General features: G+C 45.7%; 2 protein-coding genes across 2 annotated transcripts in view; one reads left to right on the top strand and one right to left on the bottom strand.

The window, feature by feature from the left end:
* Positions 1 to 6,782: 6,782 nt before the first annotated feature.
* PYROXD1 (pyridine nucleotide-disulphide oxidoreductase domain 1) overlaps positions 6,783 to 17,591 on the top strand; it is a 41,605-nt gene continuing 30,796 nt past the window's right edge. Inside the window, exon 1 of the mRNA XM_064734583.1 lies at positions 6,783 to 6,951. Within this exon, the coding sequence (XP_064590653.1) occupies positions 6,798 to 6,951 (154 nt within the window). The 5' untranslated portion in view covers positions 6,783 to 6,797. The remainder of the gene's footprint in view (positions 6,952 to 17,591) is intronic.
* LOC135456285 (DNA/RNA-binding protein KIN17-like) lies at positions 11,249 to 12,409 on the bottom strand. The gene has a single exon (XM_064730064.1). The coding sequence runs from the start codon at positions 12,407 to 12,409 to the stop codon at positions 11,249 to 11,251; it is 1,161 nt and encodes a 386-aa protein (XP_064586134.1).

The following is a 17,591-nucleotide window of genomic DNA, read 5'->3' as shown; positions in this document are numbered from 1 at the left end:
GTCCCCATGTTCAGATCCCAACAAGGTGATTGTTAAGGTCAGGCTTTTTCTGTCAAACAAGATTTTGATTTTAAAACTAGATGAACGTATTTATAATTTCATGAAATCTGCCCAGAAGATAGGGTCATGCTGACCTTTTCAGAGAAATCATATGACAAAGGAGAAAGTGATTCTGAAAGCATCGTGCTACTAGGAAAAAAAAACATGTTCCAAAAACTTCATCAAGTTCAACATCTGATGCACCAGCAGAGAGTTAAATGATAGGAAAATGAATCACCAAAAGGGACTGATGGAAAAAATATTGCAGAAGAGTTTCTCCTTCTGCAAATGACAGAGAGAGAGAGAAAAAAAAAAAAAAAAGAGAGAGAGAGAAAAAGAGAGAGAGAGAGAAAGAGAAGTTATGCAGTCAGAAAGCCAGAGGCCAGAAGACAAGAAATGTGCTTTTCCTTATGTGCAGCATTTTGATGGGTAGGTGTATACTGGCCACACTTGCTCAGAAAAGGAAAATTTGTTTATTTTGTTGGTTACTGCAAAGCTTTATGGTAAATACATTTAATTTGCAACATTCTTTCTTCCACTTCAATACTATTTGCAGATTAGCCTAAGCAGAACTCATCTTAAAATGCCGCACCTCAAAATGTGTTTCCTACAAACACTCTGCAAATTAATTTCCTACAAACACCAGAGAAACATTTGACATTTTCCGGTACATCAGACTGGCCAGAGGCTCAAGGCAGGCAATACTCAGCCCTCACTGTGTCAGAATTACAATTGCTGTCCCTCTGCTGTTATTCCCGTGGGAATTGGTAAGGCACTCCTGCAGGAGTAGGTTTAGATTAGATAAAAGGAGGAAATTCTTCTCTGTGAGGGGGTGATGCCCTGGCACAGGGTGCCCAGAGAAGCTGGGGCTGCCCCTGCATCCCTGCCAGGCCCAAGGCCAGGTGGGATGGGGCTCTGAGATGTGGTCTAGCAAAAAGGTGACCCTGACCATGGCAGGGGGTTGGAACAAGATTAATTTTAAGGTCCCTCCTAACCCAAGTTATTCTATAATTCTAAATATTTTTATGAAGTTGCTAAATGCAATTTTCCTTCCAGCCTGTCCTGTGCTGTTGGAATTATGATTTGTCAGATATTCAACTTTTTTTAAAAGAGCCTTAAAATGTTGTAGGGTTTTCTGGTCTGTTTCATTCTGTGTGTGGGAGTACACAATTTTTCTAATGGGATGTCTATGCTAAAGACAAAGATACCACAAGTGATTTGCAGCCCATCCATGTAAATAAGTCACCAGGTGCTTCCAAGAACTGATAGTTAAACCACTAGATTTTCTAAGCCCATTGCTCTGACAAGTCATGGTGATACCTGAATTTATCTCCGACTGCAAAGCTCTCTTGACCAGTATGCCTCCTGAGCAAACTCTGGGTCTGCATGTGTTAAAAACATCAATAATTATACTTTTTACTCAATTTTTTTCCACAAGGGATTCCTTCTGGGGGTATTCTATCCTGCAAGAATGAGATCTGAGTTGCACATGACACTTGCAGAAGTCTCATATCCATATTTCTTCATTATGCAGTATTTAAACTGTCATTGCTTTAAGAAATCAAGGTCAGGGGAGAAGGATCAACTCCCAGGTAGGAAGAACAAATAATTGAAGTTTTGGATTTTAAAATATACTTCTATGTATCTCCTTAGCAGTGGAGCAGCACTTTCCCCTTGCTAAGAACCTTTGTTGAGTTTGGTCCGAATTCCACATCAGCCAGTGCTGCTTTTTCAGGTGCAAGCATTGTATTTATCCAGAGACACACGTTGGCAAACAGAGATGTTTGGTGGGAAAACATGCAGAGCCATCAAACCATGCAAAACTTGGTAACATTCCAGGAAAAATTTTCTTTTGTGGAGTGCAAGAGGTGACCCCACAAAGGAAAGAATAAAGTTGTCAAAAATGAGGTTGTCAAGAAGAAATAAGAATGTGGCCTACAAAGATTCTGCAGGAAAATTACAGTGACTACAGAATATCCTCATGATCTCTGCAAATAGTAGAATTTTTAATCATTTCAGTAATTCCTTAGTTGGAGTAACCTGAGATAGGCGTACCACTTCTATACAGTCAAAATAAAGTCACACAGAAAAATAGAAGATTATCTTGGTTCCATTTCTTACTCAGAATGATCAAGCTTCATTTCCAGAACGACAAATCACAGCATGACTTTTTGCTATCATTTGCTTATCTGTGAAACATGGAAAGCATTTGGAGATCCTGAGATGAAAGGAGTCTTAGCACACCAGAAAAATTAATGACACAGAACAAAAAAAAAAAAAAAAAAAAAAAAAAAAAAAAAAAAAAAAACCAAACGCAAAAAAAAACACCAAGAAAAAAAACCAAACCAAAACAAACAAACAAACAACCCACAGAAAAATAAAGTGTTTAAGCAAGTATGTGTAAAGTAAATCTAGTTTACAGTCACAATGCTACTAAATCCCCTAGTTTAGAATGCAACTTCCTGCTTATGGAAAAACAACATTTTAGAGTTTTAAAACACTACATAGAAATCATGTACTGAATGAAATTCTCAATGGCAAGGCACCTGTGGCAGAAAAGCAAGAAATAACTTAATCTATAATAAGCACTACAGTTGTTCATCATAAGCCCCTGAAGAAATGACAGAAAAATAAGTTAGTTGACAGAAGAAGTCTCTGTCTCAGTTCTGAGAGTTTTATTTATCAACAAACACGTTTTGCTCTGTGACAAGACTACATTAAGGGAACCATTAAGCTAAATGTGCCCAAATGTTGTTTGTTTTACCTATCAAAAGTTATTAGTGTCAGAACCACTGCCAGCATACAGGCTTGGAAAGAGAGACACAAAAGCTGGTTGTTTTAGGCTGTTCTTTTAAATCACAGTTAAGATTCTGCATGGATACAAGATTTTTCCCTAAAAGCTAACACAGCAAGCCAGGAGAGAGCATAAAACCTCAAAAAATGAAAGATTAAATCTTTATCTTAGGTGAAAGTCATCCTGGGGAGAATTGCATGTTTATAACTAAATAACCAGTGAACATTACATATACATACATATGTATATATGTGTATATATATATGTATATGTATATGTATATTTATATGTATATGTATATGTATATGTATATGTATATGTATATGTAATATGTGGATACCCTGGGCTGCCTGGCCACATCAACCCAGGGACATTGCTGGACCCAGCTGGCCAGAATGGATACCCAAAAATGTTCTGCAGTCACAAAGTGTTTGAAGCACCTGCTCTAGAATTATCCACAATATTAACTTACATGCTCTTTCTCCCAGAGGTAGATGATTCAAACCTTGGCCCACAAGCAGAGGAACAAGGGTCATCTCTGACCACATCTAAAGTACCAGCTCCATCCTGCACTGATGGTGTGTTGAAACAAACCATTTGAAGGGTGGCTCCTAACAACTTTTGGCAGCAGCCCCTGAATCAAAATACACCCAGCATTGCACAGGAATTTTTTGCCCAAATCCGGGTGCAATCTTCCAGACAATGAGCATGAGCAGAGCACCAGAAGATGGATGAGAGGTGCAAAGAACTGGAGATGTACAAAACCTGCAGATAAAGACATTTCTGGCAGGCACTAACTGGGTGGAATTCCCTGGTGGTCCCTCCCTCACCTGGGAGCTCCAGTGCTGGGAGCCTGGGAGCCCTGGAAGCTCTGGCTGTGCCTGTCCCTGTCCCTGGTGGGTCTGTGCCCTTCCCTGGAGCCTCCTGGCGAGATTCCCTGGATGCACCTGGCTCACCACATGCAAAACCTGGGGCTGCTCCCCAGCCCCTTAGCCAGGACCCGCAGGACAGGCACAAATCGCAGGGGTGTCACCCCAGCTCCAGGCTTGTTCCCCCCTGAGCAGCTCTGCTTCCACGGCCCTCTCAAGCAAGACTGCTCTACTCACATGCTCCTGCTCTGCCAAACAAGCGCTGCCATCCTCTTAGAAAATCTAGACCCTTTTACTAATAGTGCTGAGGAGCCATTGTTCTGGGAACAGCATCTGGGAACAGTGACACTGCAGGATGCTAGAGGGGAAAGGAGGGGAGGGGAAACACACAAATGTAAAGCTATATGGGGAAAAACAAATTTTCTATCCTATCCAGAAAGCTAATCACTTCCCAAAGCTGAGTTACCAGCCAGATGCTGAGGTGGTTCTGTGCTTGACCTAGCTGGATCCAGGCTTCTCTTCACTGTGCCCATCTGTCCAGAGGCAGTGCAGGTGACAAGGGAAGAGGGTGCCTGCAAAGGGAGCAGTGCTATGACCCCCAATACTGTAAATTTCCCTGGCAGAACTAATCCAGGCTACCACAGGCAGTGACAATTAATGGGAAGTGACACAACTGTGTGGTCTGAAAATGAGGTAACAGAATAGAAGTGTCACTGTGCTTCCCAGGGCAGTGATAAATGATGTCACCTCTGTTTCAGGATGTTCCAGGGGAGAAGCAAGCTTTAACCACACAAATTAGAGAAGGACAATGAAAAGGCATTACACTCAAGAATAAAAAAATTAGGTTACTGTTATATTGCTTGCATTCTTGCTATGCACCACCTTGCTGTGCACACTGAGAATCTCTGTGCTCTTCTCCCTGAGCAAAGAGACCTTCCTCCATCCACTCCATTATTTTGTTCTCCACATGGTTGACTAACAATGGGTGGGCTACAGAGTGGCTCCAAGGCTCAGGTAATCCTTAAATGTTATTCACAGGATTCCCCATTTCTGGGGAAACTGTACTGGCTTCTCTCAGCAGTCAGTTGGCCCAATTATACTTTTCATATATCTTTTATCCTCTTTCTAAATTCTGAGCTTGTTTAGGTTTTTTTTTTTTTTGTCCAGACAATCTTAAAGAAATGGGGAGCGTTCCAGATTTCATTTTCAAAAGCTAGCACTTACACAAGCCACACAAAGGGTGTTGCATTAATATTTTATTTGGCAAATCCACCAATCCCAGAACAAATCATACTATTCATAAAGTAAAATATTCTCCACATAGATTAGCAGTCCCTTCACACCAGGAGGTTAAAAAATAAGCACAGTGTCTGCTTCCAAGAAAAAAGGCCTGCAAAATGGTATGAGAATTGAAAAATGCAGAATTTGCATTTTCTCCCAGAATTTGCATTTTACTCACAAACAGGTGCCTTACAAAAAACAATCAGAAGGGCTTTGTATGGCATGCTTAGGTGTATACAGGACAATAACTGATTTCTCCCATTTTAAGTGAAGCACTTTCTGACTGTGAATTAACTAAAGAGACCATCAGAATCACAGGCCATCTCAGACACGTGAAATCTCATGAAAAGTGTTCATGAATGAGGTGCCCTTTAGAGGCTCACATCTTTTCTGCTTTCCCCTAACAAAGGCAAGCTTAAAGATTAATGTTCCACTAAGAGCCAAAGCAAAATAAACTTCTCACAGATCCATGGTAATAATGTTTACTCGCACGCACAGAAATGAAAAGCAGAACCCAGTCAACATATTTTCACTGGCAAACTCCTGAATGTTTTTGCTAACTGCTGTAGTTTCAACTAACAAAAATATTATGACAGCACAAAACATTCATTTAGCTGGTATTTCATTAGGCATTAAGTCCAATGTGTCAAAATTACAATGCTTGGCACACAAATGTTTCTAGAGGGAAAATCCTAGTGGTGATCTGTTGTAGTGGGTTATGTTAGTTTGTCTAGTTGCTCCCCCATTCTGTATTGTGGTTCTGCCCTCCATTATTGTAATCGCCTAAGTAATGTCTGTCATTCAGTTGCTATGGTTACTCCCGCCTTAAGTTCTGTCAATCTCCTTGTTATATGAGGTAACTCTCAGTTCTGCTCCCCTTGTTTCCCTATATGGGAGCATACTCCTCCCTCCCTAAGCCCAGTCAGTCACTCCCTGCTCCTCCTTTCTTTCCAGAATGTTCTTCACTTTGGGAGCTAGGATTGGCTGTGGGACCAGGGCCCCTCCCTAACTATGTATCCATTGGCTTTCTCATAATGTCTGCTATCCTAAATTCACTCCCACGCCCTCCTGGATTGGTTCTGTTGGAAACCCCTCCTCTGGATTCCTCCCCCTGCCTGACACGTGTGCATCCGGGTCGCGCCCTGGTTGACTTCTGTTGGGCAATAGACCTGACTGTCCCCAGCGAGTGTCCAGCTCTTGGTCCCGTCATTTCTCGCAGCCTGCCAACCAACTCAGCGTGATCTCGTCCACACGGACGCAGCCCGAAGCCTTCTGCCGGTGAGGGGCGTCCGTAGGAGCGATCCTGGGGCCCTTCCACCGGGATTGGCTCCCCAGCTGGCCGCCCTGCTAGCCGGGCGGACATTATTCTAAGGCCGCTGACCGCTGCAGTGATCATTGCAGAAATAAAGGAAACATACTAATTTCTGGATATCTGGTTGAAGAATACACCAAAAGCAGCTAAACTCTGCTTTTGAACGCACTGAAATGACAATAGAATGCATGAGCATGTTGTAGGGGCATTTCCAAGCAGCCTGGTGAACATTTAGGAGTCAGCATTGCACAGTGCAGCTGTCCTGGCTCGGCAGGTTCAGGTATGTGCTGCAGCGTGGGTACAGCCTGGTCTTCTCCATCCTGCACACATCCCTCGGCCTCGGGATGAATTGTAGCTCGAAAATGCAGAAGATGTGGTGAGGAGTCTGTGGTCAGCTCCCACTCAGCACAAAAGATTACACCACCTGCACGGCCTTGCCTTTATCTAACACTGCAGTGAGTTCTCATGAGAACATCTTTTTGTTTGACAGTAGAAGTGATTAATGGAGATGTTTTTCAGCCAGGAGAACCCTATAAGAGCCCCGAAGACCGCGGCGCCGGGTACCCCTTCCACCGAGCAGAGCAGCACAGCACGCTGCGCCCCGGCTCCACGGCACCGGACCCCGCACCGCCCGGCATCCCAGCTCCCGCAGAGCCGTAAGATCATCCCCGCTTCTCCCTTCCTAGCTCTGCCCATGGGGGTTTGCTCGACACTGCAGCTCCTGCGGGGGGCATAGCTCCAGGCAGCCCTCCCGGCTCGCTGCAGGCTGGGTTCCCTGGGAACAGCGCTCCGGAGCGGGATAGGGCACACGGATCCCCCTGGGAACAGCGCTCGGGGCGGGCACAGGGAGGGATCCCCCGGAATCGCCGCTCCGGAGCGGACTCAAGGAGGGATCCCCCTGGAAAGAGCGCTCCGGAATGGGCACAGGGATCTCCTGGAAACAGCGCTCCGGCGCGGGACAGGGAGGGATCCCCCTGGAAAAAAGCGCTCCGGAGAGGGGACAGGGTACAGGGATGCCCATGGAAAAAGCGCTCCGGAGAGGGGACAGGGAGAGATCCCGTGGAAACAGCGCTCCGGAGTGGGATAGGGCACAGGGATCCCCTGGAAAGAGAGCTCTGGAGTGGGACAGGGAGGGATCCCCCTGGAAAAAGCGCTCCGGAGCGGGCACAGGGTACAGGGATCCCCCTGCAATCGCCGCTCCGGAGCGGGACAGGGTGGGATCACCTGGGAACAGCGCCCGGGGCGGGCACAGGGAAGGATCCCTCTGGAAAGAGCGTTCCATAGTGGGTACGGGGAGGATCACCTGAAAACTGCGCTCCGGAGCGAGACAGGGCACAGGGATCCTCTGTAATCACCGCTCCGGAGCGGGACGGGGAGGGATCCCCTGGAAACAGCGATACGGAGTGGGTACAGGGATCCCCCTGGGAACAGCGCTCCGAAGCGGGACAGGGCACAGGAGGGATTGCCTGGAAACAGCTCAGGAGTGGGCACAGGGAGGGATCCCCTGGAATCGCCGCTCGGGAGAGGGCAGGGGGCCCCCGGGCCGGGACTTTGGTGCGGGGGCTGTCCCCGGCTGTCCCTGGCTGTCCCCGTGGCTGGGGACAGTGACACTGCAGCCCCGGCTCAGGGCAGCCCTGGTGGCCGGGGCCGAGCGGCGCTGACCCGAGCTCGTCCCGGTTTCATCCCCCGCTCCCCTGGCTTGGGAAGCTCCGGCCCGGCGGTGCCCCCTCCATGGGGCTGCCAGGAGGGAGCGGTGCGGGACGCGCCCATCGCCCCGGGCCGCTCTCGGAGGCGCTGCTGCGGGGACGGGGGGATGCGCCAGCGGGAAGGACACGGCGGTGCTTCGGGAAAGGGATGGGGAAAGGGGGTGGGTTTGGGTGTGGGGAGGTGCCTCTTTAGCCGCCCAGCCTCTCCCGGCCGCGCCGCAGTGGGAAGGGATGAGCGGTCCCGTCCCGGCATGGCCGGTGCTGGAATATCGGCAGTGGGCTGTGCCTCCCCTGCAGCTCATCCCTCGAGGGTATAAACAGAGGCAGGAGACTTCTTCTCCTTTTTAATGTCTTTATTATAAGTGATGAGCTCAGGATTGAGTAGCTGGAGGGGTCTGCAGCTTCCCGTCGTCTCTCAGCTCTTAGGTGGCTCGTTGTTTTTGGGGTTTTCTCAGTGCGTTTGGAGCAGGGGTCCCGCACAGCATGCTGGTCCTTGGAGAGATTTTGCATATTCCTCTCCTCCAAAGTCTCTTCTCCTCACTGTTCGGGAGGTACCCCACCCTTGACTGTCTCAGAGAAAGGCCATTAACTCGCCTCAGCCAGGACTTTCACTGATACAGAAACAACTATTAACAACAGCGACCCGTAATTGCCATAGCACAGACAGCAGCCCAGCAGCAACAGTGGTAACCTTTTTCTCACAGAAAAAAGTGGCAGAATTTTTGTTCATCACAGTATCCAGACCCTGAGGGGTGGAAATACGTGGGCATTGCGCCAAGAATGAAGGGATGAATATTAACCTGCGGGTGGCGGCGTGGGGAAAGCAGAAAAATTGAGTTAAGAAGTTTCTCGCAGCCTAAAGGCTGCCCAATTTATTGTGGGTGATTATCGGCCCTGGTGAGAAATGCCAGATTTAGTGCTTAATAATATTTAACTATGTCTAGGGAAAATAGTCCTTCAGGGTGTCAGGAAAAAATCAGGAAAATCCACAAAATCCAGATATTTATGTCCAAAAAGGAGGCAGAGGAGTCCTGCAACTTTATTTGAATAAAAGGAGAGAGGCCACTGGGGCAAGCCCTTTGGAGGACACAGCCTCCTTTATTCCTAAAGTCCCGGCCGCATTTTGCCCTCTTTCTTTCCCCACTGCTGAGGTATAAGGAAGGTACAGCCTACCCGAACCACCTACCACATATCCCCCCTTGAACCTGTCATTTTACCCCAAAGTTTGGAAATGCAGGCTTTCGCACACCCCTATCTGAATCAGGAGCCAAGCTCTGCCACAAACCTGCTGCAGTAGAGACATTCAGACCCATTTCAAAGCCATTAACACCCACCCATTGCTTCATCCATGGAATTGTTTGTAAAGATATTAGCTTTCCTCTCAAGGGCATCACCCTCTCAAACCCGGGTGCTGGCTGTGGGAGACATGAGGGTGCTGTGTTGGAAAATCCCAGCTCTACAGAGACTGAGAGGCATTTTAAAAGACTTTATTCCATTATCAGTCTCATAGAAGGGTGAGACATAAAAGTCAACACCATTCTATCAGAAGCCACCCTATTTCCTGGGTACAATACCTTTATAAATGTTTTTCAGCCTATTAGCTTTTGCTATCACTTCTGACCCAAATAATCTGTTTTTTCCCCCCCACGTGATCCTGCTGCAATGCATCCTTCACAGTTCTAATTCTCCAAAATATCTGTCCTTTTGCAAGGCCGTCTTCTGAAACTTGTTTCTAGCTCGATATCTCTCTCAACAGTGTCATCTCTATTCCATGGCACAGCCCTGCTAGGACACACACAGCCCTGTGAGAAACGGGGTGAGCTGTGGCATGCAAGAGAGGAAAATTTGGGAGTGAACCTGCAGCAGGACAGGGGCTGGCAGATGAAGTAAAACTTTTAAAAAGTTAAAAAAAAAAAAATTTTAAAAAATCAGGCACCCTGCCAGGCCATGCCCAGGCTGCAGATGAGATGAGCAGCATCTGGTGTTGGGGATGTACAGCCCTCCATGTGATGGCTAATGCAGGAATGTACATGTGTCCTGAGCTGTGTGACTGCTGCTTCCTTCTAACAGGTGTCCTTTTTCATGTATGTTTCGTCAGTGCACATTTTATCATGTGCAACTAACTCCTAATTAATTGTGAGAAATAACACTCACTCTTTCAAATTTGTAGAAGTTTAATAATGGATTAAAAGGACAATATCCAGTGCTGGGGTGCTTGGGTGCTGCCAAAAGCACACTGTTAACCTAAAACAATTTTCTTATATACTTTTAATTACATTGGTTAAATGCATATGAATGAGGTTATAGGTATTCAGACATTCCTGCGGTTTTACATATTCTGGGAATTCTGTTGCTTGGTTTTAACTTTGACTTGTCTGCAGGCCATCCTGCGGATTAAATAGATGTATTTTATTTCTTCTTGAGGTTCCATTCTGTTGTTCTGACAGTTCCTGAAAACTGGAGAGTCAGTAGTAGATCTTTGTCTTGGCGTCCTGATTCTTGGCACTGTTATCTCATCATTCAGATAAGATAGTCCACAAATACATTGAATCAACATAGCTATTTCACAACTTTGAGTTAGTTTAAAGTATTTAACAGTACACAGTTTCTATTTTAATATTATGCAAAGGTCTAAGCTATAATATATTTATTACAGTACTATTTATAAACTACACACGGCCAGAGCATTGGCTGCAAAAGCTGACAGAAAAAAACTGTCAAAAACTGCTTTTTATACTATGTTAAAGCAGTTAAAATGGGTTACAAATAGTACTATATTAAAATAGTTTTGATCAATAATAACTTGCAAAAGCAAATACATAAATGTGAAATTCAATACTTAAATTGCCATTTATAACAACAATCACTTGCAGAGTTCACACTATTTATTAGACGGTGAAGGCACACCTAGGAAAAGCAAGAAACAAAAACCCACAGTCAATCAATCCAAACCAAAATAAACTGAAAACTATTTACATGGAGATGGGGTGTAGGAGGGGGGTGACAAAGGATAAAGGGGTAAGGATAAAAAGGAATATGAACTAAAGGTTCAATAGCACTTTACAACATTTAAACTTAACAGCACATTAAACTTAACAGCATTTAGCTTAACTTATAACTTAAATGTAACAATTTAGCAAAGGACTAATTTAGGATTTACTGTACTACAGAGCATTGTGTCTGCCTGAAAGATGTCAGGAAGAAGGTTTTGAGAACTCAAATCTTCTCTGATATATGATTTAGCATCTCAGGCAAGTTTGGAAACATCTTCATACTGGATATCTTCAACTCTGCGCCCTTTTAAAGGTCCTGAGTTGATGGTTATTGTCACTGAAGACCTCTTCTCATTGATGGACTCCAAAATGCCTTCATTTCCCCTGTACCCACCATTTAACACCAACACTTTCTTGCCTGGTGCTGGTATTACAGTTTCTAGATGTGTCTGATCAAGTTTCAGTTTGTCCCCAGAGTCAATCACCTTCACAATTGCTGCATATTTATCAATCACTTCCTTGACAACTGCTTTCTTCTTGTGGTACTTCCCTTCCAGCTTTTTTGTGACAATTTTTACAATGATGTCACGCTGTAACCAGTAGTCTGTTCGAGATGTTCTTTTCTTCTCCTCTTCAAGCTCCATGATCTCATCAAGTGCAGATTTCTTCATTTTCTTCTTGGGCTGACCAGAGCATTGAGCTGCTCCTGTTCTTTTAACTGCACCCTCCACCATCTTCAGTGCAAGGACACTTGTTTGAGAAGATGCTGACACTGAAGTACTTGCTCCTTTCTGTAATTTAAATGTAACTTTTCCATCTTTGTTTTCTCTGCTCAATTCAGTATAGACTGGCATTTCAAGTTCTTTCCCCTCCAAACCTCTTCTAACTTGCTGTTCAACTAATTGAGCAGTTTTTTCTTCATCATCGAGGTCCTGCTTCTTCTTCCTCTTTTGTTCCTGCTGCCTGCGAATGGTCTCTGGGTCCCTGTCGATGTACTGGATGTACCAGCCCTTAGGGGTCTCATCAACCCTGCAGAGCCCTTCTCTCCCCAGCCACTTGGTGAAGTCGGTCAGGGTCTCCCACTGGGTGGCATTCATGTGGATGTGCTCCCGATGGCTGATGTACTCGTTGTACACAGCGTTGTTGTGCACTCTCCTTGTTCCAAACCGCCTCCTGAGCAACTCCAGGAAATTCCTTCGGAATTCCTCGGAGAAGTAGTCCATGAACTGCTGGGGGTTCTCAGCAGCCAGCAGCAGCTGCCTCTGGTGGGACTGGGACATGCAGTGACACTTGAAGCCGTTCTCGTCGCGGCACTGCTTCTGGCACATCTGGCAGTACCAGCGCAGCTTCTGCAGCCCCTTGCTCTTGATACGGGTGGAGATGGCCTTGGGGCTGAGGAAATCTGATTTCCCCATGACACCAACCCTGTTCCAATCCTGCTCCCAACCCCGTGCCTGTGCAGTTCCCGCCCCCTCTGGAAATGGCAGCGGCCAAGTACTAAGTAGTGATTTACTTACACCCCTGTCTTACTTTAAAAAATTAAGAGTGCTTAAGAATTTTGGAACCACAACTATGGGAAAAACAAAAACCCTCTGCGCTGGTTTGAAAGCAAACCAGTGGGAGATCCCAAGTCACAACTACAATTTAAAATAAAATGAAGCAGTACAAAAACTCTACCAGAGTCAGAATAGACCTGACCACCTGTGGGTCAGGGTGGTGGCACAGTGCCATTCAATGGTAGCTCAGCCCTCCTGCAGTGACAGATGTTGTTCTGTTGGAGCAAGGATCCTGTAGAAAGGTGGAGTTTTACTCTGGAGGTCCTGCTGCTGTAGATGGGCCTGGTCTCCCTCTGGGAATGCAGTGGAGAAGAAAGCTGCTCCTCTGGGAACCCAGTGGAAAAGGCTGCCTGTGTTGTCCCAAACTTCACATGATATCCAGTTTGGAATGCCTGGCTCCTCCCCCTGGGCGGAGCATCTCACAATGGGATGATGGAATTTTATCAGCCATGCAGGGACACTTAGTGGCCCATTAGCAGAAGATAACCCCCCAGAGGGAGAATGGGTCCTGGAAGAGATAAAGAACCCTGCCCCACCTGGTTTTAACAGATAAAGCATACGTGCTTTTGGTTACATCTTGCATTGCAACCTAGGGCACCCTCCCAACATTTTTTAAGTTAGAAAGTCAAGGCATTATTTTATTATCTGGCCAGGATGTTGTTCTGGCCAGGATGTACCATAGAAAGCATCTCATCCACACACATAGCCCAGGTATGCAGAGAGACTCAATCCATCACACACCACTTTTACAAGATTTTTCAGATGTTTTATACAGTCAAAACTCATAGAAATTAATTCAGTCAGCATTCTTGGGTCCCAGGTTGCAAAGTTCTTGTATTTGGTGCCCTATTGGATCTGGATTTCTTTGCTTCTGATGTTAATTAGATTTTCATTCCTTGATTTTCTTATCAGGCTTTTCAGGAGGTTTCTCCAGCTGTTCCAGAGGCAGAGTCTGGGATAGATGTTCCTAAATGGGTGCTGATGTTCTGTTGATGGCCTTTATCTCTTTGGTGCTATTCCCAGTCTGTTGATATGCTGAGTACATCAGGCCTCACACAGATAACCAGTGCCCTGGAAAGAAGCTTCTGTTCTCTTCCCCCAGGACAAAGGTGAACAACCCTGGCTTAAGTTACATAAACCAATTTGAAATGGATATATTTTCCAGCAGGAGAACCTATCATTGCCTCACCTGGGGACTGGTTTACAAACCAGGCTAGCCAAATTGGGATTCTGTTATGGCCAAATTTACCTGTGCAGCTTCAGAGCAGCTGTAGCTGTGCCAAGCATTTCTCCCACATTTACTATAGCATAGGCACACTTGCATGCACACAGACATAAAGAGTCTGTACAAGGTACCTGCTAAAAACTCCCCTCAAAGGCAGTGAAATATTCACTTCAGATGCCTTTGCATCTTCTCCACAAGCCAAGGGTCGAGCCTTGAGGAGTGAGGGTCTCAGCCAAGGATTCATCAGGGATTCTCTGAGAGCAGTAAACTTGAGAGTTCACTCACTGAGAGGCCCCACTCAGAGGGAGGTTGCTGGTCACAGCCTCTGCAGTCCAGAAGGGCTCAGAAGGTCCCATTTTGTACCACTGTTTATGTTATGAACAAAAATTCAGTTAATATTTTTTTTGTGAGAAAGAGTTGCAGGGGGGCAGCCAGGTCTCAGGCGCTGCCAGGATTCTTAGTGCTTTGTTATTGTAATACCGGGTCGTTAAGGCTTATCTCTTCTTTTGTATTAGTAAAAAGCCTGGCTGGGTGAGGTGGACCCTTCCCCCGAGGCTGTGCTCTCTTACAACATAGGGAAGACACCTGAGAGGGTGGGGGGGGTTATGCAAAGTGACTCCAAAGTCCAGAATGCTTTGTGGGACCCCGACTCGAAATGCAACGAGAAAACCCCAAAAACAACGAGCCAAATAAGAATTGAGAGACTAAAATGATGTCTGGACATGAGGAGCCGATGGCTGAGCCTGCAGAGATGCGGAGCCCCTCTCGCCCTGAGCAGGGAATGGTTCCAACGCCGGGACTAGCCACCTGGGAAGGTCACAGGAGCAACATCTGACGGGGACCTCACGCCCTAAAGCTCCCACAAGGACTGGATCCCCCGGCTCTGCCCCTAGTGGACGGAGCTGCACATATCCTCCTCCTCTGAGTCGCCCTGGGAGACGCGACGGGGACTGCAGCCCTGCCGAGCCGCCCAATCCTGAGCTGATCACTTTTAATAAAGGCATTATAAAGGAGAGGAAGTCTCCTGGCCATGTTTATTTCAGTTTACAGGGCAACAAGACAGTGGGCATATATGTGTGTATATGTCACAGTTGAGACAGCCACGACACACGGAGTGTCACCATCAGAAAGCTTCAACCCACACACAGTAACATCATCCCACTTCAGAAGGCTTCAAGCATCTGCCCTTCTTGTTCTTTAGCCCAACCCTTTATACCCCTCATGTTTGTGCAATGCACCTGTGTGTTCTCTGTTCCCTTCTGTAGTTGGTCAGTGCACCTGGGCACAACTTTATATTGTACTTGTATTTTATTTACGCCCAGATGCACTTTGTATTTTTTTTTTCTAATAGAATCATGGAATGATTAGGGTTGGAAGGGACTTTAAAGGTCATCTAGTTCCAGCCTGCTGTTGTAAAACTTCTGCTTAAGGTCATTTACCCTAGTCCTGTCAGTACATGCCCTGACAAAAAATCCCTCTCCAGGCTTCTTGTTGGTTCTCTTGAAGCACTGGAAGGCTTCTGCAAGGTCTCTCCAGAGTACCCCAACTCTCTCAGCCTGTCTGTGGAGCTGCTGTATATGGGGACAGGGCACAACCTCAGCAATGCAAGGTCTGACCCATCCCCTACACACATTCCAAGCTCCCAAGATGTCTCTCAAGAGATCTTCCCCAGTCTGACACAGGTAACTCCAGCCTGAAATCTCTCTCAATGTGATTGAGTGGGGCTTATTCTCCCACCAGTTTACTTAGAAACCAGCATGTCTTTTGGCACCCAGTGTGGGGCAAAAGAGAGAAGTTGGAATTAGAATTTTTTTCTAAAGCATTTGTGTATTGGGTAAATAAAGTCCCTGATCATCATGATGCCTGATGTATTCACATGGATGTTGCACTTTGCCCTGTATCTATTTCCACACATGGGGAACTATTTTTTCATCATTATGGCCTTTTTAAGGCCACAGAGAGGAATCAGAATTGCTTTGTTAATATGCTGTGTTTATTGCATGGTAACATCAGAGGCAATGAATTACATTTGGATTATATATTCGGTGTTGTTTGCCTGTGATGACCAGATCTCACCTCTGCCAGGCCTGGAATGAGCACCTTTCTGTCACAAATTGCTCTCTTCTGAGCTTATCTGATGAACTGTTGTTCATCTTATGGCAAGTTCCTTCCACTGTGATCTTGACAGTGTTTGGGACAGGCAACTGTGCCCTTTAAGGCCTCACAGATCTCTGGAGGTCCCTTCCAACCTCAGCCATTCTGTGACTCTGGGAATATCCCTTTGGTCAGTTAGGGTCAGCTGTCCTGGATGTGTTTCCTACCAACCTCTTGCCCATCCCCTGTTCATTCCGGCCTTTGGGGGGGGAAATTATTCACATTGAACCTGCTCCCCTTGGCTTGGAACCAAGCCACCTCTCTGGTATGCTTATTTGAGCAGAAATGACCCCTTGTGCTCCTTCCCCTGCCCATGATGTAAGGTGGGAGAGAATAACCTCTGGGTCCTGGCACCATGGCAATCATGCTACTGCAAAAATCACCTGTCCTGGCTGGAGGCAGGACAGATTGACCATGTACAGCCTCTCTGGGTAACCTGTTCTAGGGTTTCACCGCCCTTAATCTAAAAAAAAATTTCTTCCTCGTATCTGTGTGTCCACACCACAGAGGCCCAACAGGCCTTAGAGTAGGCGTCCACAGAAACAGGAACATATTTAAGGGGACCAAATTTTGACACATGAGTAATGTCAGATTGCCATAGCTGAAGAGCTTGTAGCCCTCTGGGGTTTGTTCCATCCTGGGTCATGGTGACATGCTGCTGACATGAGCACGAGGCAATGACATCACGTGCTGGTGCAGATGTAAGATGGAATTGATGTTGTAGGGCATGAGCCCCTTGATGGAAAAACTGATGTGACTGAATTGCCTGGTGTAATGTGTCTGGTACCAGGGCAGCCCACACCAGGGCTGTTATCTTATCTGCACAGTCATTTCCTTCTACAATGAACCCAGGCAAGTTGGTGTGACTATAAACATGAAGAATATAGAATGGTGCAGTTTGTTGGCATAAAGTATGCCATAATGTTCTCAGCAAATGAAACTATTCCTTTTTATTTACGTCTTTCAGAACAGCACAATCTAAACTACAAACTCAATTGTATATATATTGAGACTCAGATACAACATTTCAATTCTCATAAGGCCATCAGCCTGGACATCAATCTTTCCAGCCTCTGACAACCACTTGTTTTTCACCCTAGGAATAGATTGTTGTGTTAACAAACGCTCATTCTCAGCATGTTTTAACATGGGAGCTTGCAAACTACTTAGCTCCACTGAGAAGTGACAGGCCATCTAATTTAGCAAAGCAAGGCTTGATTTTATGAGGCCTTTCTTTTATAATTTCTCTATCGCTCTGTCACAGAGAGATAGAGAAATTGTAATTTCTAATTATAATAATAATATAATAATTATAATTGCTCTATCTCTCTTTTGTTCTGGTGTTCAAACAGCTTGCATCTTATTAAGGCTGTTACTGGCTATCTGTTAGATATGGGATAAGACACAAAAAAGACCAGTGACAATCCACAAAATTTATTTAATCCAGTCATGTCACTGATACAGGGTCTCGCGGCATGGGAAGACAAAAGATAATGTCCAATGTCTCTTAGAGAAATAGAAATAATTGACCATTGTTCTAAAGGCCAAATAGCTGAGACTCAGGAATCATGTTGCTTAGGTAGGATCAAGTTAATTCGCTGGAATTGTTGACCTTGACACCACTGAATGTTTTTTGGGAGCTTTTGTTCTGGCTCTGACCAT

The sequence above is a fragment of the Zonotrichia leucophrys genome, chromosome 1A (genome assembly GCF_028769735.1).
Source record: "Zonotrichia leucophrys gambelii isolate GWCS_2022_RI chromosome 1A, RI_Zleu_2.0, whole genome shotgun sequence".
Taxonomy (NCBI): Eukaryota; Metazoa; Chordata; class Aves; order Passeriformes; family Passerellidae; genus Zonotrichia; species Zonotrichia leucophrys.
Note: the sequence above shows the minus strand (reverse complement) of the source record. Positions and strands in the feature narration are given on the sequence as shown.